Genomic DNA, 23,655 nt, shown 5'->3' on the forward strand with positions numbered 1-23,655 from the left:
CTGGCATGTTTACGTACAACTGTTAGTGTTAGCACTAGCTTGCTAGGCTACATAATGTTTTGTTGCCTGGTTGCAAGCTGTATTGTATTAAAAGTACGTGAACATACCTCAATCAATCCTTGAATCAAAGTCCTCTCCCGAGCACCGGTGACCACCAGCACACGTTTTTCCCCATTGTGTTTTTATAATAGACACAACGCGATCCATTGTTGTTGTCGTTGCCAAGGTAACGAGTGTGTCCGGTTGCATTTGAGTTAAGATAAAGCCCAGTGATCGTAAAAGATGTGATGCGGTGGTATACAATATTTTATTGCAGTAGTCTAACATAGTGCAATTGTGAAAGACCAAATTTGTCTTGTAGTCTGATTCAGGCATTACGTTGTCTGTCTAAGCCGTGTTGTCTGTCCCACACTGCCGCCATGTTTTTTTGAAAAAATAACTTTATTCATGGTCAGATATTTGCAGTACTCATTAAAAAGACACGTGACAAGACTAAAAATAAACTAGGTTTTGGATTAAAATATACTGTACACGATTGCGATGCGGAGTAAATGTCTTTTGCAGTGGCGATCAATGACCTCATTGATCAGATCGGTGAATTATGACATTAAAGCCGATCAGCCGATCAACTTAAAATGCTAATTATCAGCCGATACGGATCAAGCCGATCAGATCGGTGTAAAGTCTACTAAATACAGGGATATTCTTGAGCAAAGTCTGTAAGTGATTTGAGTCTAGGAAGTAGCTTCACTTTTCAGTGGGACAATGACACCAAGCATGCTAAAGCAACATTTGAAGACCCTGTAAAGTCAATTCAGAATTTGTTCTGAATTCAAAATGAATCGATTGTAGGCATGTTCTGTAGCTTAAATGATACAAAACCTAAAATAAATCCATTTCAGTTTCAAGTTGTGAGGCATCAAAACAAGATCATACTTTTGCAAGGGACAGTAGAAACATGGTTATTCATAGTGTTATGATTAAACTGAAACCTTATGCATTCTTGCTGTCACATTTTTATGCAAGTGTAGATTGGTTAAATATAAGTTACAGTGGCTATAAAGAGTGAAGACACCAACCAATGTTGATCTCTATGGCTGCAATTCCAGTAGTAGTTGCGTTCTTATCTTGAAAGCTTGTGATGTGAAAATAACTTCTATCATCTGAAATGAAGTTGTGATCAGCACTAGTGTTCTTTCAGATCTGGCAGGCTGCACTGAATACTTTGAGCCCCAAGCCCACAGACAGCTGTCCTCTGTACCTTAACTATGCAGCTGTGGCTGCCATTCCTTCGCGGGTCAGCAGGCACAACAGCCCCTCTTCTGCCCACTTCATCTCCCGTCTGGTCCGCTCCTGTCTGCCTGGAGGGAACAACCGCTGCATCGTGGTCAGTACCTGCGCCGCAACCGCCTCCTCACCCTCTTCAAACTTGACATTTCCTATTTGGGACGCAAATATGTTTCGTGCAGTGGATGGAGATGTCTGACGTGTGCTTCTTCTGTAGATGGTGTGTCATCGTTCAGACGTGTTTGCGTCATCCTGTGCAATTTCCAGAGCGTTCCCCATCTTCTCTCGTCGCTCCGCATCCTCGCGCAGGGCCGAGAAGAAGCACGTCGCTGTGGAGTTTGTGATTGTCGGCCAAGACTGCAACCATCTGGATGTAGCTGAGCTTGAGGTACTACCTGCAATGTGCTCGTCTTCTCACTTGTCCTGCTTTCTCAGATAGTTGGTGTGGAAAATTAATTTTGACCACCAGCCGTCTATTAGGGTTAAGGTGTTTTTTGTATTTATTTATTTATTTTTTAATCAAGGAGATCTTTATATTCTATTTGTAAACAGTGTTTTGGGAACCGTCAGAGTAGCACAATTGTGAACTGAACCAGAATTAGAAAACAAGTTCAAGCCATGCCACACAAGACATCAGAAAATCTCATAAGGAAAAAAAAAAGAAGTAAATATCAGGACTAGAGAAAATAGAGCAAAATTTCAAGAACATATGGCTGGCTAGACAAAGGTAAATTGTGAGGAACCAAATCGGCATCCGGCGATTCATTGAGACACAGCCTCTATTAGAGTCAAGGCCATTTGTCATTTTATACCATTGAAGTCCTGCAGTGAACCATCTTCCCTTTTTTCAGTGTCTCTCCAATGCTGCAGACGGAGTGCGACTGGCAGCTCGCATTGTGGACACGCCGTGTAACGAGATGAACACAGACCACTTCTTGGATGTGAGGAAAACCAACAACTACAGTATGTGTTGTCAATCTGTCAGGACACTTAAGGGACCGTTATATGTTTCAGGAAATCAAAGCAGTGGGAAGTGAACTCGGAATAACTCCTGTGATCATTCGTGGAGAGGAGCTCAAGGAAAAAGGCTTTGGAGGTAATGTGTCTAATTATCATGGTCACTGGTCCATGGGGATCATTTGGCACTGGGCTACATAGAAAATAATTGTTTCTTCATTTTAGTTGTATTTTGAAAAATGTCCAAATAAATCATACATGCTAATCAGTCGCCTTTCGGCGATATTTGGTGTTTTGAACTCAAAATAGGCCATTTACGTGAATCGTGTAGATCTGATAAGTTTTTCCTGGGTGGTGGGGGCGGGGGTCACCGTCGCTGTCATCATAGGCTGTTCCGTACTCCTTGAACGTTGGCAGCTAGTGGTAATGGTACTTTTACTCCGTTACAATGATCTAAATGTCGCTTGCTACTTTTATTTATCAATTATTGCATATTTATCAACTATTTCGTGTGCGAGACTACGACTTTGACTTCCGCATTGGGCTCTGTTTGCGACAATCTAATTTAAGCGCTAGTAACGTTTAAGTCTAGTTCACTAATCAAACGACAAAAGAAAGTCACATGACCTCACGAAACGTCTTCTTTTGGGCTTTCCGGGCATAGGTATTAACACTGGATAAGCCAGCCCGGCTGATTGTCGTGCCTACATGGCCACCATTTTGGGAAGGTCATCGTTACCATGAAGGCAACGGCGCGCTACTCTTGTTTACATTTAGGCGAACAAAAACAACAACTTACATGTAGTATTTGTCGGGCACTGTCTGCCCAAATGTGGATATTTCAGCTCACTTATAACTTGAGAAAACACCGTGCAGTAAATTGCAAATGTTTTTTTGGTTTTTTTAATTAATGGATGGCTGGATTATTGTTTGTGCTAGTTTCTCAGTACTTGAGTAATTATTTCACTGTGTACTTTTTACACTTAAGTATTTTTTGGGAGTACTACTTTTTACTTTTACTTGAGTCACATTATTGTCAAGTAACAGTACTCTTGAGTACAATATTTGGCTAATCTACCCAACTCGGGAACGGACATCCTCCACTGCTACTCTTAGGTTTAAGCAACATTTTTGCTCATCAGATCAGCCAGTGTTGTATTTGTTGCACTGGTCTTTTGTATTTTTGCATTGAAGTGCTGCGGGTCGTCGCCCTGGTTGCGGTCCCAGCGGAACCGCGAAGCACACGTAACATCGGCGACAAGAGCTGATCCGCTAGTACATCTTGTATTAATTAGGAAACGCGCCTACAATTATCTAATTAGTTTACGGATGTTAATGTTAAATGTATTAAGCGACGGAGCGATGCTAGGGATTATGTCTCAACACAGAATAAACTAACTTCAAAATCAGAAATGGCCAATAAAAACAGAAAAATACTGTATTTAATATTGGAGGATGCATGTGGGATTAGCTTTTGAAGTTGGTAATAGTGAAAAATGAAGTGAACCAGACAATTATTTTAGTCAATTCTTTTCCAGCATGAGAGTGCTTAAAGAGGAGGATGCTATTCGTTTGGCACAGCTTGAAGCAGGCATCAGGTGCAGGTGGAGATGGGCCTGGCTCAAGTTGGAGGCCAAAACAAAAAAGAAAAAAAATTAGGCAAATTTAATTTTAATCTTAAATTTGTACATTAACATGTACTTGAGCGGTGTAAATAAATGTTTTTCTGTGTGAAGAAAATGTGTTGATTTTGCCTTATTGTACTCTTCAGAGTCTTCCAATTGCTTAAATTATGTTAAAATGAAAAAAATCCCCCAGGAGATCCCCCAGACCCCCCCTCCTCCCACAACGTTTATTTTTATTTTATTTTTTCGGTCACCTTTTTCATGCCTTTGTGGTTTGCATGTCTGATAAATTCCTCATCACTTTTGTGTGTGCCTCTCACGCTTGTCTTTGTCACAGTTGAACACAAAGACCCAATTAATCGAAGGCAAAATAGAATATTGTTGTGATTTGGTTTTAGTAGAGTTTAGTATTTCATTTTTGCAAAGTGCAGAAGAGTGGATCAGCCTACCCTCTGAGATATCCAAAGTGACTGTAGTCATCTCTTATTTGAGTGCTTCCTTTTGGTTATAAAGCAAACTATCTCAGGTCAGAATTGACTCTAACCTTAATTTGACCATTTGAATGAAATGTTTTGAAACCTTGTAATAAAATAAAAACAACCCTAAAACCTCTAACTCCCATCCATAAACAATTGTATTATGTGAGACCACAGTGTACAGTATTATAGACTGATGCATAACTGTCCTTTCAGGTATTTATGGTGTTGGCAAGGCAGCTGAGAATCCCCCTGCATTAGCAGTCTTGAGCCACACACCAGATGGCGCCACTCAGACCATTGCCTGGGTGGGAAAAGGCATCGTGTATGACACCGGAGGACTCAGTATCAAGGGAAAGGTACTTTAAAAAAAAAAGTTAACTCCATAATAGCTTTTCCGTATGCACATATTTACAAAGGCAAATTACTAAATGTTGTTAACGTGAGCAAAGCTCTTCAACTGAAGAATTTGCTGAACATAACTTTGTTTTTTTCCCTTTGTTTTTTTCTTGATTTGCTCTAGACCACAATGCCAGGCATGAAGAGAGACTGTGGTGGAGCTGCCGCCATCTTGGGAGCGTTTCAAGCTACTGTCAAACAGGTGAGCTATCAGTGACAGGTGTCCAACTGTCTGCTTAGTCTCCCTTGCTTCTCAGACTCTTGAGAGGTTGTGGGACCTCCATGACAATCCCCCGCTTTCGTCTGTGTCCCAGGGCTTCAAGGATAACCTCCACGCCGTGTTTTGCCTGGCAGAGAACGCCGTGGGACCCACTGCCACACGGCCTGATGATATCCACACACTCTACTCTGGAAAGTGAGTTTTAGCTCAAGACTCAAATGAAAAATTTATTTCACCCAATGACAGGGTACATGTAGACCAGCAAGCAGTCACTGCTATGGACAATTTAGAGACAAGAAACCTAACATGTATGTTCCTGGAATGTGTGTGGAAGCACTCAGAGAACATGCAAACTCCAAACAGGAGGGCCTGAGCAGAGATTCAAACCCAGAACCTCAGATCTGTGAGGCACGTGTGCCTACCACTCATATACCATCTTGCACGCAGAGCCCAAACTTACTAAAGTATATCATATTGCCATAAGATCAGCAAATACTGTACATAAACCAAGGAAAGATAACACAAAGGACATTATTACAGCAAACATGGGTCAATGAAGCTTTTGCCAAGAAATGTGTGTGCCTTGTTTGATTAGCAATACAATGGCATACCAGAAAAAAATTGGGATCCTGACTGAAAAGTTTGGAAAACCCTGATTTCAACCATTTACAGTCAGTTCAGTTTACTAACCCTGAATGCAAACGAAGCTGTGTTCTTAATGACTTTTTAAGAACTGTGGAGATCAACAATACTGATGCAGAGGGAAGGTTGGTACTGGCTGATGGAGTTGTGTACGCCAGCAAAGACTTGTCCGCTGATATTATTCTGGATATGGCCACGCTGACTGGTGCACAGGTACGTTTAACTGTTTTTTTATTTTTTTTATTTTTAGATATAAGGTTCACCGGGACCCAGCAAAGTCAACATTGACCAGCTTGTCTTTCGGTTTTCTAGGGGATTTCCACTGGGAAGCACCACGCAGCCGTGATGACCAACAGCGAGCAGTGGGAGACGGCATGCGTGCGTGCTGGGCGCAGCAGTGGCGACCTTGCCCACCCTCTGGTTTACTGCCCGGAGCTGCACTTCACTGAATTCGCTTCTGCTCTGGCGGACATGAAGAATTCAGTGGCTGTGAGTCAGACTCAGACTGCAACTAAATCCTAAAAAAACCTTTGAAATTTGTTTGTTGCCATTTACTGTAGAATCAGCTATTCTCATCGGAAATCATTGAAATTGAATCAATCTGATCCAGGGACTAACTGTCACAATCACAATACCTTTAGTATCCATATAAGCAATGTGTTAAATAAATACCATTTTAACAGTCTTAACTATCACAAGTGTAAAATTCCCTTTAAAACAAATTTTATACAACCTCAACTGTTACAGACTTGTCAACAACAGTAGAGCTGGAATCTTTTCGCCTGTGCCTTTCAGGCTAACCTATGAAGCGGGACATTGCACCTCTGTGCAATGTGATAATTAGATGTGTGGAAATAGAGGTTGAATCAATTAATCAACGTGCAGACTTAACCACTCCGCAAAGAGCTTGAAGTCGATTAATTGGCAATCACATGTTTTGCCATTAACAACAAAGACTGCTCGCAGAAAGCAACAGGGGGTGTCCGGGCCTGTTTAAAAAAAAAAACATCTAGCTGCTGTTTTGCTCAAGCCTTTATCCCGCAGACAGCGGTTAAAATACCTACTTTCCACCATAATTTGCTAATAAATTCTTTAAAATTCAGACAATGTGCTTTTCTGGATTTTTTTTTCAGTTTTTTTTCCTCATTTCGTCTCATAGGTGAGGTATACCTATGATGAAAATTATAGGTCTCTCATCTTTTTAAGTGGGAGAACTTGCACAATTGGTGGCTGACTAAATACTTTTTTGCCTCACTGTATGTTGGTGTGCTGCTGGAATACTTTTAATGCTTGTTGCATTTTTGTCAGGACCGAGAGAACGCGCAGAGCTCGTGCGCTGGCCTCTTCATCGTCTCGCACTTAGGCTTTGATTGGCCCGGTGTGTGGGTTCATGTTGACATTGCCTTTCCTGTTCACGCTGTGAGTACCTACAGCTCTCAATGGTGTGAGTCAGTGCTCTGATTGGACAATGTCTGTCTGTGCGTGCATGTTTTTAAAAACTGAGTTGTAATCTAGTGAAAGCAGACAGTGAGAGCCTTGTACTACTTGCCTTGGCAGGGGGAGCGAGCCACAGGATTCGGCGTCGCTTTCCTGATGGCCCTGTTCGGTCAGGCTTCTGATGACTCCATGCTGAACCTCGTGTCACCTCTGGGTGCTGCTTCCAACGTGTTAGAAGAGCAGATGGAGCAGGACTGCAAAAGGAGAAGACTGGTGTAGGGCATGGTTGTGCTCTCGCAAGTTCTGGATCACTCTGCCGCCACGATCACACACCTAAAACTGTCGAAGCAAGTGCTCATTTCACTTTGGGTTAATTCGTTTTAATCTGTAACTGCCCTTTGTTTGATTACGTTTGACAACACAGAATAAAATAATTAAAATGCGGCTACGTCGGTTGTGATCTCTCTATCACCTCTGTTAGAAAATTGGTACGGCACAGTAAATGAAATAACCCTATGTAACATTAGATCAAATTAGCAAATGAGTGCTCAATTCATTTTTTTGTTGTTGTTAAAGACACCAAAATATGAAGGAATCTGATGATAATATATCCCAGTGATGATTGAGGGAATCAAGCAGGTGACTGTTGGTTCACAGGGAGTGATGGCAGTACACAAAATTTAAAAAGAGGTTTGATGTGCTTTTGTTAAACTAACTTCAAACTGTTGAGTGACTTCGGGGGGGGGGGGGGGGGGGGGAAATGTGACGATTGTGGGTTTCTTCTTTAACTAAAATTACAGGTACATTTTCGAGTCAGTACTTTTTTTACTTGAAGGCTTTTTTAGTGACCATCTAGCTAAGTCAGTAAATTAGTTGTACTTGAGTACAGTGTCAGTGTGTGTGTTCTTTGGCCCCCTCTGAAGAACCCCTGCGTGTTGGGGAGGTTCTCCAAGCCACTAGGTGGCGCTGTGGAAATCGTCATGTCCTTATTTGAGCGGTCAAGAAGTCCCGACGATGCAGCGAGTCAATTTTTGTGTCAGGTGATGTCGACGTAAATCAGTAAATAAAGTTACATGTGAAGCCAGTTGTACAAATGGCGTCAGCTGTTTTATTTTCCGTGCTCTTGTATGCTGTTTCCGACGGACTGTCTTTCAACAACAAGGAGCCCTGTTATGTCCCCGCGCCGAGGAACGACGGCTTCGGTTTGAGGTAAACTGGTGGTTACTTTGAATATTTACGTTACCTAGTTATCGGCATGTCTTAACAGCCTGCACTCGGAAGTCACGAGTTTTACTCGAATGACTACAGCACACAACTACATCAAATGCTTATACAGTGTATTACATATATATTATGATTAACTTGGTTTATTCATTATGGTCATACAAAAGTTGTTTTAACTTCAATAAGTAAATATCTCCCAAGATTCGACATTAGCTCATGTGTTTCATAATTCTGAAGAACTGCTTGTAAAAGAGGAACTACTACTTACGTGTACTATTTTTTTCATGTACAGTACTGGAGCACAGAGGATGTTTGTGATTTTTTTTTTTTTTTAATAGCACAGTACTGAGAACCGTTTTCCTATCGAGTCTGCTGAGGGCTAGATTTAATACAAAATAAAATTACTGAATAAAAAAAAATACTACAAAAGAGGAGTAGATATTGAAGTTTTTTGTTTGTTTGTTTGTTAAATTTGTTCGTCCACTCTTTCCTTTATTCCACACCGTCTCCATAAATTTCTTGTGCGGTTCCCAAGTTGACGGAGGTGACGATTGTTTTCCATTCCTAATCCTGTAATTTCGCCGAGTCTACATATTGATTTTGTTTCAAGAAACCACGATAGGCGGCACGGTGACGGCTGCTTGGCACATCTGCCTCACCGTTCTGAGGACCGGGTTCAAATCCGGCCTCGCCTGTGTGGAGTTTGCGTGGGTTTCCTCCGGGTACTCCGGTTTTCTCCCACACCCCAAAATAATGCGTGGTAGGTTAATTGAAGACTCTAAATTGGCCGTAGGTGTGAATGTGAGTGCGAATGGTTGTTTGTTTGTATGTGCCCTGCGACTCTCGCCCGAAGGTAGCTGGGATAGGCTCCAGCATGTCCGCGACCCTAGTGAGGACGGGGATGGATGGAAACCACGACAAATGCCTGTATATTGCGTCTACTCTTGAGGAGTGAGGAGTAGCCATTTTCAGGGGTTTATTTTACTAAACCTATTTTATCAATATGGTACCTGAAATGCACAAATACAATGTGATTAAAACGTTTAGAACCAACAAATCTGATTAACTGTAGATCATAAATTGCTTTTGTAATATTTTTTTGAGACTTTGTGAACATACTGTATCTTATGAGCAGTTGGGGGTTAAATGTTTATGCTCTTTTTATTGTCACAGTTACGCTGAGTTTTTTTCAGTTTTTAGAACTGCACGACAGGTCGAATGAAATGCGCTCACAGACCGGATATGGCCCTCGTACTGTAGGTTTCCTACCCCAACTTTTAGCGGGTGTGTTGTGTTTGTGTGTCTTTCCAGGACCTCGCCTCGTCCTCACGAATATCTTAACATTTCTGATCTGCCTAAGTCGTGGGACTGGAGGAACGTTGGCGGTATCAACTATGTCAGCACCACCCGCAATCAGCACATTCCTCAGTACTGCGGCTCATGTTGGGCTCACGGCAGTACCAGCGCAATAGCAGGTTCGACCTAATGTCCTCTCTCCTTGTACTTCTTCAGGTGTTTGTGTTACAGACATATTTTAATTACTGTATCTTTCTTATGCTACCCACCAAAATAAACAGTAGATTGTCTCACTAGACAAGATACTGTTTCTAGCGTTTTCCGTTCTTTCGTAATCAGCAATAGAACAGGGGTTGGTTTCGCCAAAAGACGCCAAAAGAAAATTAGCTTTTTGTGGGAATTGTCTCAAGCAGAACAGTGACTTTGATGCTATTTTTTATTTTTGTGACACCTCAGACAACAAAGATATTAAATGTGTTTTTTTTGTGAAATGTGAAATAAAAACTGCCTCATTTTTAATGAACACTTGAGCCTACTCTGCTACTGTATTTTAATGTTGGTCATTCTGGTGCTAGTTGGAAGCGCTAAGTACTTTTGGAGGTGTTACTTGATGTAAAAAGTTTGAGAACCACTGATATAGAGTCAATTGAATTACAAGCTTGGTCATGAGATGACTTACTTTTGAGTCATTCTTTTTGTGACATTTTTGTTTAGTGGTGTAATCTAAAATACTATAATTTTTATTTGATGTCCAGATCGCATCAATATTAAGCGGCAAGGGGCGTGGCCATCCGCCTACCTCTCCGTGCAGCATGTGGTCGACTGCGGAGGATCCGGGACTTGCCACGGCGGGGATCACGGTGGAGTGTGGGAGTATGCCAACACCCACGGCATCCCGGACGAGACGTGCAATAACTACCAGGCCAAAGACCAGAGTGGGGGTCCTTCGGAGCGACAACGACCGAGTGCTCCCGGCACACCTGTCTCATATTGTGCCATCTTTCCTCTGTAGCATGTAAACCATTCAACGAGTGCGGCACCTGCACCACATTTGGCGTATGCAATGTCGTGAACAACTATACCTTGTGGAAGGTGGGCGATTACGGCATGGTCAGCGGGAGGGAGAAGATGATGGCAGAGATCTACGCGAGAGGACCCATCAGGTTTTTTCAAAAAGACAAAAGCTCAGAACCACTTGATGCATGGAACAATTGGTTGTATGCAGTCATGCTAAAAAACATTGGCACCCCGTATTGTCATATATTTTTCAAAATAAAATCCCCACTATTCTGGCACCCCTCCTGGAAGCCGTCACCTTATCGTGGTGGATGGGTTTGTGTGTCCCAATAATCCTAGGAGCTAAGTTGTCTGGGGCTTCACGCCCCTGGTAGGGTCACCCACGGCAAACAGGTACTAAGTGATGGGCCAGACAAAGCACGGCTAAAAAAACCCTATTATGAAAACTATTAATGGATCTAGGTTTCCCTTGCCCGGATGCGGGTCACCGGCGCCCCCCTCTGGAGCCAGGCCTGGAGGTGGGGCTCGAAGGCGAGCGCCTGGTGGCCGGGCCTGCATCCAGGCACAGCCCGAAAGGGTAATGTGGGTCCCCAAACAGTAGTTCAAAACATTGTTGCTTACAGGCACTGCTTTCAGTAACAAGGCTGTTTCCAACTTAGTGATTTGGTCATGATGTTTTGGAACTTTTCTGACCCTTTGAGTGACCATTCTTCAAAAAGCAACTAGGGATACCTTAAGAAAAGCTTTAGGGAAAAAAAGCTAAAAAAATTACTAAATATGGAAATTGGATTTGTATGTGTGTACAATAGTCACAGCGCAGGTTCTGCTGGAATGTTGGTGTACTGTAATATACAGTGAACCAACTGTAATATTAAAAGTGACCAGCAGTGGGACCAGTCACAGCAATATATATCACAGGTTTAAAAAGAAAATAAAATTGCAATGTCATTTTTTTCCACCAATATCATGTAGCCCTATTCAAAATTATACAAAAAAAATTCATATTTCCTCTCTGTGTATGTTGAATTTCACTTTTTTAATTGAGCTACTGTACTGAAATATTTTTTTCTACAATATTCCAATGGCTTGAAACACACCTGTATGAGCATGTCCTCATGCCAGAACAGCATCATTGTATTATTTGCAAGTAATCTGTGATAATTGTGGCTTTTAGCTGTGGGATCATGGCGACAGACAAACTGGACACTTACAATGGTGGTCTCTTCTCCGAGTACATTGAGAACCCCATTGTGAACCACATTGTGTCAGTGGCGGGATGGGGAGTTGAGAACGGCGTGGAGCACTGGATTGTAAGGAACTCCTGGGGAGAGCCATGGGTAAGCGCTTGTCCGAACAAGTACAACGTAATATTATTTGAGCATGTGATGGTTTGGTGTTGAAAAATGTTGCCGTTGTCAGGGTGAGAAGGGCTGGCTCAGGATCGTCACCAGCGCTTACAAGGGAGGAAGTGGCAGTTCCTACAACCTCGCACTGGAGACAGACTGTGCCTATGGAGACCCTATAGTCCCTAAAGACTACTGAGTCTAGACATATCAGGACTCTGTGGATACATTTTAATCATAACTGAAAAGGGAATGTTCAATTATTTTTCTGTGTAAAATGTATTTTAAATTTGAGTGCCAAATGAATGGCACTGTTTGATTTTCAGAGACTGTTGAACAGTCTTAAATGGTAAAATGTTAAATTATCAGGATGAGATGTGACAAAGCAAAATTCCCACACTTAATAGAAAATACTGGCTGACTTATACAAATCAAAATGCTGCTTTGCGTCTTAAAATAAAAAAAACATTTAGAAATGCATGTTGAACCACTGTCACGTTCTGCTGCTTTGCGAGTCCTACACAGCTGATTAAAGTGTGCCTTACACTACAAACCTTGTGATTCAAGTCTTTTCTCACAATATGAATATGCTGAATATGCATCAGTCTTCAAAGTGATGCTATGTGACCTTCTCACTTACTCACTGTGATGAGAGAGAAAGCTATACTGTAGAAAATGAAATTTACAAGAATCCACATCTCTTGCAGCCATGTCATCTGATCAGATCAAGAAGTTGACCTCAATGACCAGAAAAGTCCCAAGTTGCATCATCAGACTGGCTAGTCCAAGAGGTGTTCTTCATCAGATCTTTATGGTGCATAATGTCCTCAATTAATCATGATGAAATTTGACTTGCAATGAGCTGGAACGTAAATACAGAGCTAGTTAATTTTCAAAATCAAGATGATGAAAAGTATTTCGGTCTACGCTAACAGTTGAGCACCAGAAGAAAAACATACCAATGAACTCCGCGACGGGGTCATGTTCTCCTTCTGTGCGGATTGTTCCTGCGATGCTGTCATTCTCCAGGATGGGTAAGAAGAGCTGAACGAAGTCGGACGTGTACGGAGGTGCAATCACATCCAGGACCTTCATGAGAACAGGCACAATCGGGTCAGCTTTATTCACATACTGTATACAGTGGAACCTCAATATAATGGACTAATAGGGGTAGGGGCGTCTGATATAGCCGACTTTTCGGGGGGCGTGGGGGGGCATATTACTGTACAGTACAAAATTATTGTTTTGTAGTTTTTTTCCCCACGGCCTAAACACCCAGTACAGTCCAACGTTATTGTAAATAAATGTAAAACAAGCTTGAAAATGTTTGAAAGTTTCACATTTTATCCAAACTTACCACGACGCTGTGCTTGGTCATGGTACCATTGTTGACGTACAGTACTCATCATAGGCGAGTCGCTTTCATGAGCCGCGAGGAATTAGTGTAGTTCCTAGTTCCAAATCTGTTGCCAAAGGTGAACGGCTTGACAAAAAAAAAGTTACACTACCAAAAATAGCATGTTCCAGACTCCAGTGACTTGTTTTGTATTCCTCAGAGTTAACACCACAGCCATGCTGCGCTCTCTCTTTGAAGCGTTCTATAGATAGACAATAGATACAGTCCCCTCCAAAAGTATTGTAACGGCAATGTAAATTCCTTTGTTTTTTTGTTGTATACTGAAGACAGTTGGGTTTCAGATTAAAGGATGAATATGAGACAGACATTCAAAATTCCAGCTTTTATTTAATGGTATTTACATCTAGCTGTGTTAAACAACTTAGTACAGAGCACCTTTTGTTTGAACCCACCCCCTTTTCAAGTGAGCAAAAGTATTGGAACATATGACTGATGTGTGTTTCTAGTTGCTCGGGTGTTCCCTTTTCGATTGATTGCTTAATCATTAGATAGTGCTTGTTTTTGGCTTTGGGTTTCACCTGTGAAAACTGCATTTGCTGTTAAGCAAATATGAGGACCAAATAACTGTCTATGGGAGAAAAGCAAACCCTTTTGAAGCTGACACAAGAGGGAAAAGCGATCAGAGCGATTGCACCAACATTGGGCATAGCAATACAACATTTTGGAATGTCCTGAAAAAGAAATAAACCACTGGCTGCAGTAAAGGCCTGGAAAAGCATTTCAAATGAAGAATGCAACAGTCTGGTGAAGTCAATGGCTCGCAGGCTTGATGCAGTTATTGCAAGTAAGGTATATGCCATCAAATATTAAATGTTCTTCACTTTCAGTTAATTTAACATCTGTTCCAATATTTTTGCTCACTTGAAAAGTGGGTGGCTTCAAACAAAAAGGTGCTCTGTCCTAAGTTGTTTAACACATCTAGATGTAAATAGCATGAAATAAAAGCGGGAATTCAGAATTTTTGTCTCATATTCATCTTTTGATCTGAAACCCAAATGTCTTCAGTATACAACAAAAACAAAGGACTTGACCTTGCCGCTGCAATACTTTTGGAGGGGACTGTATAACCATCATCACATGGCCACCATGTCAATTCCCCACATTTAACATGGCCGCCACGCCTTTTGGAATTGGATCTGTATTTTTTTTGTATATCTGTGACCCGGAAATACGTCAGTCCCATTCTCAGCCTGAATTTTGCCACAGCGCCAGTAAACAATGGCAGCCAATTCTGGAACTAACAGACTTTGTCAACTGCAGTGTAAGTGACAAATGGAAACCGTTTTCGGACACACCTGACATTCCGTTTTATCCAATATTCGTTATATCGGGGCCTGTTTTAGGGATGTTCCACTGTATATTCATATGCCACCAAACCAAGGCCCAATTCCAGCTTTCACAGCACTTTAAAGCTGTGGTGAATCACATTATACAATTGAGTACGCTGACGTGCAATAACCCTAATATGCATACATTTGTGCTCAAATTAATTTACACCCGTATAGCAAATTACTGTAGATTCATTTTACATTTACCCCTATGACATGTGTGAGGAAGCTGCAGTATCCAGAGAAAACCACACAAGCACGGAGAACATGCATGGCTGGACCCACTTTCAAGCCACGAACCTCAGAAGTGTGAGGCAAACGTACTTGTCTTTGTTCAAGTCTTTACCTCTGTGACAAAATAGCGAATGAGGGAGATGTCAGTGTTGAGCTTCTCCAGACACTTGCGAATGTAGCCAACCACGGGCAGGACGTAACCACGACTCAGCAGATGCACCATCCGGTCCAGGAGGGTCTTCTTGAGCTCCAACTGGGAGGAAAGAAAAAGGTGTCCGTGGTTAAAACTTGTCATAACTTTGGAAACAACCAACAGACACACACACACCTGCTCCATGACGTCGAGCTGCGAGTGTTCCGTCTCAAAGAGCTTGATGAGTAATTGAAGGACCTGAGGATGCAGCAGCTGGTGACACGTGCAGATCTGTCGGGGAAAGAAACACAACATTTAGATGCCATTGTAGAAAAAGAGCTCAACTCGTACGTGACTGACTATCTCGGTACCTCATCCAGCAGAGCCAAGTGGACCGGAGTGTGATCGGTCTGTAGCTGAAAGTAGCGCGGCTCGGACACGGTCCAGTCAACCCACTTCAAAACTCCCATGGCCACCACTGGGAACCTGAGCGCACATTTACACAAGGACACCCGAATCCATCAACTGATTGTGTTCAACTGATTGTTCATTAGTCCCATCTGGAAGCAATTGAGGTTAAATGGAGTGCACTGCTCGGCTTCTGCCAGCAGCTGTTGGGCTAAAATGTGTTTTGACTGTATTAGGCTTAATTTAGCATGCTTCCACTCACCGTATGCACTGGTACAGAGTGCCAAGCTCAGCCACCAACTCTGTGGCGCCTTTGTTCTCGTTGCAGCAAAGGTTGTGCACCGTCTCGATGGCCTTGGAGGATGATTTTAGTTCATCCTTATTTATGTTGACTCGCTTGTTCTATGATCAGAACAGAAAGATCAGCTCAGCCCTTAGTGACTGCAACCCTAGCTGTTTGTCTGTGGGTTTTTAGCACAAACTTGATAGGGTTAAACCTTTTTCCATGTCTCAACCACGCTGGCAGCGTAGGCCAGGATGTGGATGTATTTGTGCTTGTGGTCTTGGTTAATCTTAGAGCCGGGCTTGAACAGCGACTGCATGAAGAGGTCCAGAAAAGCAGGCACTCTGATCTGAGGAAGGACAAATATAAATATTGATGAGCACTTCCTATCGATAGCCTCATTTACACCATGCCAGGGGTCTGCAACACAGTTCCAGAGACCCATGTGGCTTTTTCATCCTTCTGCTCGGCCTCTCTGTGACTTTGGAAATAAATGAGTATTTCATTTAAATTCGAACAAACCATGGATAAATCCAAGACACGTTTACATTTTTTTTTTTACTGTTACATGAACAATATCAAAATTAAAAAAACAAACATCGTCACGCCTCACAGATGACTGCTTACAATCGTGTGTAAAAATGAAGGTGACGTCTACAGCCTATATTTTCTGACGCGGTACACTGCAGTTCAGTAGCAAAAATAACATTAACCAGGTAAAACAAATATTTTAATTGACTATTATTGTGCAAATATATATTTGAAACTGTTAAGAGAAATAGTTATTTTTAATTCAAGTGCGGGGCGGGGGGGTAACGAATATGAGGGGCGGGGGTTTCCTCACCAGCTCCACAGGAGGCGGATCCATGCTGCTGAACATCTTAAACAGCACTGTGATATCGGCCGGATTCAGGGCTCCCTTGGACAACATGGCACCCAGCGCCTGACAGGCACGGGGGTAGGCTGCCGCTGTACCCAGCGCCAGCGTTATCTGACTGGCATCGTGGCCCCTGGCACGGCAAAACCATAGAATGAGCACTGCTTCACTAGGAACATGTATGCAATCAATGGGATCAAACACAAGAGCTGCATCTAAGATAATATTCATGTAACGTTTTCAATGACAACTGTCAGGCTAGAATTGAACACTTAGCACCTTACGGGTGTGGACAGCCAGAGAGTTGATTTTATTTTTTCCCAGTACCTCTTGTGTGCCGACTTCTGCACTTCCTGACCAATCCGGCGCACAGCGGAGCCACCCTGCTCCTCCTGGGCCAGGATTGACATCATAGCCTGAGCGAAGAGGTAAGTGTGCTCACCGTGACACACCATTTTCTAAGTAGAGAGATGTGACCAAAAATAAGGGAGGTGTGGTGGGAGTACGAGGACTGAATTGGAAAAGGAAGAACTTAAACTACAAAACATTGGGCGTTTTGTAAACATGATCCCAAAAAAATATTCAAACCCACGTATAATTTAACTGAACAAAAAGGTCTCAGGAGGAGATTGGTGAAACTATATGGTTTAAGAAGTGCTCAAACCAGGTACCATAATATCTCAGTTGGGTATAAATGATTGAGCATCACTTAATAAATAGCAAGAAATCTAAAGCAGAATTAACAAACTGACCTTTCATGCCCAAATGTGCACAAAACAAAAGGGAAAAAAAGCACTGGACTAAAAAACTGCAGCACTATGAGAAAATATATCAATAAAGCTAATCAGTGGGGAAAAGCGTCAAATCGCTTTGAAGAGTAAATGTTGGCATATATGGAGAATGGAAAAGGTCATGTGGTCAGACGAGAGCAGAATCCCTCTGGAATGTGTTGAGGAAAGTCCAAAACTCCCATCATCAATACAGGACAATAATACATGTGACTGTGGATGGTAATAAATATAACGATCTTGCACAAGCTTATTGATGCCACACTAAAGGTTTAAAAACCTTGGACTATGGATTTCTCAAAATGGGCCTCACAGCAAATTCTGGCAGGTTCTTCTCCAAGTTCTCCTCTCCTCCATCCAGCAGCGTGGCTAAAGATGTCCTCAACACTCGAGAGAAAACCTCCAGCTGCTGGCATGCTGTCGACACACTGGTGATCTCCCCCTGGTAACCTGCGTCTGAAATCAGCTACAAAACACCTTTGTTTTACAGCTGGGAAAATAAATGAATAAATAATAAAAACAGGCATTGAAAAAAAAATTCTGCGAGCATACCTTCACAGTGAAATTGAGCATCAAACAGTCGGGATGAGCCTCGGCCAGCTTGTAGAAGAGGTCTCGCCAAGTTGTGTGAGCGATCATCTGCTCCAGCCAAGCAGGAGTCTGGAAACACATTCTCAATCAAAACACACTCTTCAATCTGACTCAACACGTGACACAAGAAATATATATTACATATTATTGGATCAATAACAGTAAAGACATGGCCCACTGAATTTCCTTTTGAGATCTATTATTTTAACTGACTGTTTCAATTATTGGAAGTTATTATCCATCAAAAGGTCATAATTGTTTCGAAGGAAAAAAAAATAAAAAATCTCAGGTAATATTTTTCAAACTTTTAATGCAAAATGTGTTTACCGTTAGGTGTCGGAAATGAAGTTTCATGATTTGCAACGTTTTCTGAAGATGCCAATTACATTTTTGGATATATATATATATATATATACACCGTATTTATTTATCTCCCATTGCTTAATGTGCCCTTTCCATGAAAACTAACAAATGTTTTCAGAGTTCCTTTGTTTGCTTCTTTAACAAACGGTCCTTCCTCTCTGACACCCAAGCTGTCTTTACCGTTAATGGCACTGGAGAGAGAATCACTGTTGTTGCAATACACCAGAGGGATATGTGAGCTGAAGTGCCAGGATGAGGCAGCCATTTTGCATTCACACAATAGTAGACAGCAAAATAAATGGTGTTATTTGAGATATGAATATGTATGAATTTGTAAAAGTGTCAGAACCATTGCATGTCTTTACCGTTATTACGACTGTATAAAGACGAGACTGTAATGGGTTAAATGAGTAGTTAAGAATGCATGCACTTTTATCTGCAGTTTGAAGGGCAACATGTAAATTGTGCAACTCACATGAGTTTTATGAGGCTGTTTATGTCTTTATCATTCTGCAAGAAGTGCATTTCAGTGGGCCACCACCATTGGCTTTGTCAATCAGGATTGCTTTTTACAATTTTTGTTCGCTAAGCACTTTTTGATTTAATGACATCATTCAGTGTTTTTTCTTCTGGTGAGCTCAGTGTTTTGTGACTGGACTCTGTGATTAAACGGATGGATGAAATTTCCCCGCAGCAAATTATTTTCATCGATAATATAACATTAATAATAATGTGGTTTAAATTAACATTTTAAGGATTTTAATTGAATTAGCAATCACTAACCAATTCTTTATTTGAAAATGTAAAAAAGGTTACGTGTATTTTTTTAACCAATCTTTCTTATCTTATATACAATAAATGAACTAATTTAATGACAAATGAATTTAAAAAGATAAAATAAATTTTATGTAACCAACAAAAAGCACAAGGAGTACATAAGACAGGAAGGCCTGAGTCAAGATTTGAACCCAGGACATCTTGACTGTGAGGTAGACCATAATACTAACCACTTGGACACTATGCTGCCCTACGTCACACGCTACATTGCAAAATTAATAAACAAATTTATGGTGGTCTCATCACAAAAACAATAGCATTCAGACAGGGATGTTTTCACTTCAACCCAACTGTATTATTGTCACCTTCTTAAACTAATGGCCGCAGTAATTCGTTTGACTTTTTTTGCCTATATCATCTCATGATGCATGCAGCCTCTGTTAAAATCACCTACATTCTTAGTTGAACAAATCATGCAATTCCACCCCTGCAATAAAATTTGTAATAATATAGTCAGTACTTGACTAATCTTTCTTGCGTTTTCCGAATAAAGAAGACTTTCTGCCATTATTTTAGGAACTTTACTGTATTATTATCATATTAGTCACACCTCTCCCTCTACGGTGAAAATGGAATCTGCTTTCTGGGGGTCGAAGTGTTTTATCAGCAGACTCTTCAGGTGATTTTCAACTCGCTCTTGTACTTGTGCTGGTTCGACACCTGTAAAGCACATGACAATTCCAGCTAATGAAAAGGCCCACTGCATGCACAGCGCCGAGGAGCAAAGACAGGGTGGGAGCTACCGACCCATCTGGATGAGCCACTCAGCCAGCAAGTTAACAGTCTGAGCTACGGCAGAGTAGTTTTCCGACAGAAGCTGGATGACATGTTCTGGAGAACCACCCGCCTGGAAATACCTGGAACATAAATAAGAGTTTAGCTTTATCGTCCTTGTCCTATCATTGTAAAAAAATCTGCCATGGCTTGCATGACAGCTGGCTGAAACTGGCGCAAAACAGACGGGTGTGTACATTTTGAGGGTGTTAAAGATGGCAGGCTCCATGATGTAATCCCTGCTGGAAAATTTCTTCAGACAATCCTCTTGGATTTTCCCCAAATTTTCAACGTCGACATATGCATCCTCCTGCAAGAAAAAGGCAAGACTGTCTTTATGGTTTATGTTTCTGCGAAGTGCAACTGCGATAATGTGGTTGCACAAGTTTGCACACCCTCTTGTGACTGGGGATGTGGCTGTGCTCAGAATTAACCAATTACAGTCAAACTCATTAAATGGAGTCATCAGTTCAGCTGTTCTTGTATGTTTTTTTTTTTCTTTTTCCCCAAGGTACTTTTATTGTCAATTCAGCAATATGCGTAACACATACAGAGGATTGAAATTCGGTACTCAAGGGCCCACGGTGCTACAAAAGAGTACAAATAATAACAATATAAAAGCTAAATAAACTACAGTATATACACAGACATGCAAACACCAAAGGCATGAAAAAGTGAGCAAAAAAACATTGCCTTCATGGTAACGATGACCTTCCCAACATGGCCGCCACGTAGGCAAGACAATCAGCTGGGCTGGCTTATCTAGTGTTAATACCTATGCCCAGGAAGCCCAATGGAATATGTTGTGTGAGTTAAATTGGATTGACGCAAACAGTGGCCAATGCGGAAGTCGAAGTCGTAGTCTCACGCACGAAATAGCTGATAAATAACCAATAATTGATGAATAAAAGTAGCGAGCGACATTTATATCATTGTTACGGAATAAAAGCACAGTGCTTTTTCTGGTCTCGTCAACTCCTGTGACTTGTCCAACAAAGCGAGTCCCGAACGCACAGTCGGAACCTAACCATAACCCTAATATTCAGAAATTACATCTGTGTGGATGGTGGATGTGTGGAATGGATCTAGCTGCATTCCATTGACAAAACAGTCCATGACGTCAGTGACGGCGACCCCCTAACCCTAATCGATAAGAGTCACGTAAATGGCGTATTTTGAGTTCAAAACGGCAAATTTTGTCCTAAACGCGACTGATTTGCATGTATTTATACAGTATAAAAAGTATTAATTGAAAGTGTAAATATCAAAGGTCAGGTGACGTGTGCAACATAGTCAAGGTCAGAGAACCAACGCAAATAAGACATTTATAAATTAGATGATAAAACCCCAATGCTGCTAAAGTGGTTAGTGCGACCCTGAGTCTGGTGTGAATGTGTGCGCGTGTATTGTGTGTGTGTGTGCATCTACATGTTTGTGGGGCATCAGAGTCCAGAAGTCAGGTAGGCAGAGGACAGAAGAGGTAGAGGTGGCAGAGCAGGCAGCGAGTTCAGCTTCCTGACAGCCTGATGAATAAAAGAGTCTTTGAGTCAGCTAGTCCTGGCCCGCAGACTCCGCAGTCTCCTCCCTGATGGCAGCAGACTGAAGAGGCTGTGTGACGGATGGGTGGCATCCCCCGCTATGCGGAGGGCTTTGCGGGTGAGGCGGGTGCTGTAAATGTCCCATAGGGAGGGAAGAGAGGTTCCGATGATCTTCTCAGCTGCCCTCACTATGCGATGGGGAGTCTTGCGGCATGATGCGGTGCAGGCTCCGTACCACACAGTGATGCAGTTGGTCAAGATGCGCTCTATGGGCCCTCTGTAGAACGAGCACATGATGGGGGTTAGGGGTCTGGCTCTTCTCAGCTTGCACAGGAAGTAGAGACGCTGGTGAGCTTTCTTGGCCAGTAGTGAGGTGTTGGTGGTCCAGGAGAGGTTCGCTGTGATTTTTTTTGACATTTCAAATGTCAGAACTTATAGAACAAGCTATGGTCCGCAGAGCGCTTCCACAGTGTCAGCGAGTTACACTGTTCAAATGTATCCATTCGAGAAGCGTTCAAAAGAATTTCCAAGGAATTAACTATACCATGGCATAGAACACAGTGAAGACAGCCATTATCAAGTCGAAAAAAAATACAGAACAACAGTGACATGATCAAGACCTGGACGCCCCTCCAAAATCGAAGAAAAAATGAGAAGACATTTCTGGCAAGTACTGATTGAGACAACAAACAATCTCCAGTCTTCTTCATATGTCTCGGCACATCCATCCCAAATGGATGTGGGTAAAATTTGTTATGGTCTGATAAAACCAATTGTAAACCTTTTTGGTGATTCTGTTAATTTTGATTCTGAATCTCAACACAAAGACATCCATAGTTTTAAGAGGGGGTGCAAACTTGTGCAACCAGATTATAATTATTTTTTACTCCCCCCCCCCCCCCCCCCCTCCCTCGAAGAGTTGTACAGGTTTTAGGTTTTATTAATGGCGTGACAAGGTTTTGAAATGACTTATGTTAGTCAGCTCGAGTCTGTAAATATAGCTATTTGATTGAATGTATGTAAATACATCAATCTATTAGCACGTAGCAGCCAATTAACTTACATGTGGATTCCTTAAAAATAAAAATGGCAGAAACTAACCGGACCTAAACAATGATATTGGCCGACTTGTATGAAGAGAGTGTTCAATCCCAAGAGCATTGCTCCCATTCAACTGTCATGCTAACATGCTAACAATAAGTGGCCAAACAGCAACAAGTTCTTACCGTGTTTGCGTCCGGGCCTTCCCAGTCCCCCGCGCCGCTATAATATTCCTCGTCCATGTCGACGGGAACGGGATAGAATTCAATATAGTAAACCGTTGTTTGTATCCTCCCCGACGACCCGAAACACGAAGACGTTTGAAGAAGCTAGCCAGGTGGATAAATGGAGGAAAATGGCGAGGCGGTTAACCCTAATACACATTGGGCCGCACTACTATTCCCCGAGTTAATCCTGTCAGGCACAACCTAGCTCACTGGGGTTTTATTAAAGCGAAATGCGCACATCAAATTGCATGGGCGTCATTTATATTTACTTTCTTTCTTATGGGTCACCCCTTGGGATATGATATCCAAGTTTCGAGGGAATTCTGCATATAACACTGTTTAGAATAGCCACAAGGTCATTGACAAGTGTTTTATGTTACCAAAAATAAAAAAACTGAAAATACATATAATGATAATGTCGTCTCAATTTCCTCACAAATCTATTTACTCAGAGTGGAATCTGGACCTGCATATCCTATTATTCTGTTGTAAGAAAAGCAAAGGGTGGACACAGATTAATTGCATTTCTGCCATTGAGTGGAAGATAATTTAAAGTCCCTGTAAAGCGACGTCTTCTAAATCTGATACACCAGTGTTGTTAACAATCCTGTCAAATTTGAATGATGAAAAAAAAAATTGTCAAGTACATAAAATGACTTAAAAATCGTGAAAAATCAAGCCATCCTCACTGCTCTCGAATACTGTGGGTGTGTCAACTGAATTTGCTGAAACCATGTCCGTGCAACACTGTCGATCAAATACTACTACTACAAGCTGAAAAATGAATGCTACTTCGTGTAGCACATTTCTTTATGCCTACACATAACTATGTGTTTGAACCACAAACATATATCTACTTAAAGCCTCCGGTGGCTGGAATATATTACATCAAG

At 41.8% G+C, this 23,655-nt stretch overlaps 3 protein-coding genes across 4 annotated transcripts in view; 2 read left to right on the forward strand and 1 right to left on the reverse strand.

Moving 5' to 3' along the window:
• The window catches only part of npepl1 (aminopeptidase like 1), a 9,337-nt gene extending 1,850 nt beyond the window's left edge, over positions 1-7,487 (forward strand). Inside the window, exons 2-12 of the mRNA XM_061786241.1 lie at positions 1,202-1,387; positions 1,505-1,675; positions 2,139-2,228; positions 2,302-2,383; positions 4,562-4,704; positions 4,869-4,946; positions 5,059-5,159; positions 5,696-5,819; positions 5,919-6,095; positions 6,915-7,025; positions 7,164-7,487. Coding sequence (XP_061642225.1) covers positions 1,202-1,387; positions 1,505-1,675; positions 2,139-2,228; positions 2,302-2,383; positions 4,562-4,704; positions 4,869-4,946; positions 5,059-5,159; positions 5,696-5,819; positions 5,919-6,095; positions 6,915-7,025; positions 7,164-7,322 — 1,422 coding nt within the window. The 3' untranslated portion in view covers positions 7,323-7,487. The remainder of the gene's footprint in view (positions 1-1,201; positions 1,388-1,504; positions 1,676-2,138; positions 2,229-2,301; positions 2,384-4,561; positions 4,705-4,868; positions 4,947-5,058; positions 5,160-5,695; positions 5,820-5,918; positions 6,096-6,914; positions 7,026-7,163) is intronic.
• A 314-nt stretch (positions 7,488-7,801) lies between these two features.
• Positions 7,802-12,476, forward strand: ctsz (cathepsin Z). Its single transcript, XM_061786242.1, has 6 exons — positions 7,802-8,252; positions 9,579-9,742; positions 10,319-10,498; positions 10,576-10,726; positions 11,755-11,917; positions 12,000-12,476. The coding sequence occupies exons 1-6, from the start codon at positions 8,137-8,139 to the stop codon at positions 12,120-12,122; spliced, it is 897 nt and encodes a 298-aa protein (XP_061642226.1). The 5' UTR covers positions 7,802-8,136; the 3' UTR covers positions 12,123-12,476.
• Positions 11,602-22,965, reverse strand: nelfcd (negative elongation factor complex member C/D). Of its 2 annotated transcripts, XM_061786240.1 has the most exons (16): positions 22,721-22,965; positions 21,385-21,771; positions 20,154-20,266; positions 19,930-20,039; positions 19,733-19,842; positions 17,944-18,051; positions 17,705-17,857; positions 16,931-17,061; positions 16,571-16,736; positions 15,941-16,075; positions 15,706-15,845; positions 15,407-15,521; positions 15,231-15,326; positions 15,015-15,155; positions 12,883-13,012; positions 11,602-12,785 (listed from the first exon to the last, which is right to left on the reverse strand). In XM_061786240.1, the coding sequence occupies exons 2-16, from the start codon at positions 21,397-21,399 to the stop codon at positions 12,751-12,753; spliced, it is 1,698 nt and encodes a 565-aa protein (XP_061642224.1). In that variant the 5' UTR covers positions 21,400-21,771; positions 22,721-22,965; the 3' UTR covers positions 11,602-12,750. The 2 variants fall into 2 exon arrangements, with proteins under 2 accessions (XP_061642224.1, XP_061642223.1); XM_061786239.1 differs by lacking the exon at positions 21,385-21,771 and having other exon boundaries at positions 22,721-22,964.
• Positions 22,966-23,655: the final 690 nt, after the last annotated feature.

This window comes from Phyllopteryx taeniolatus, chromosome 9 (genome assembly GCF_024500385.1).
Source record: "Phyllopteryx taeniolatus isolate TA_2022b chromosome 9, UOR_Ptae_1.2, whole genome shotgun sequence".
Lineage (NCBI taxonomy): Eukaryota > Metazoa > Chordata > Actinopteri > Syngnathiformes > Syngnathidae > Phyllopteryx > Phyllopteryx taeniolatus.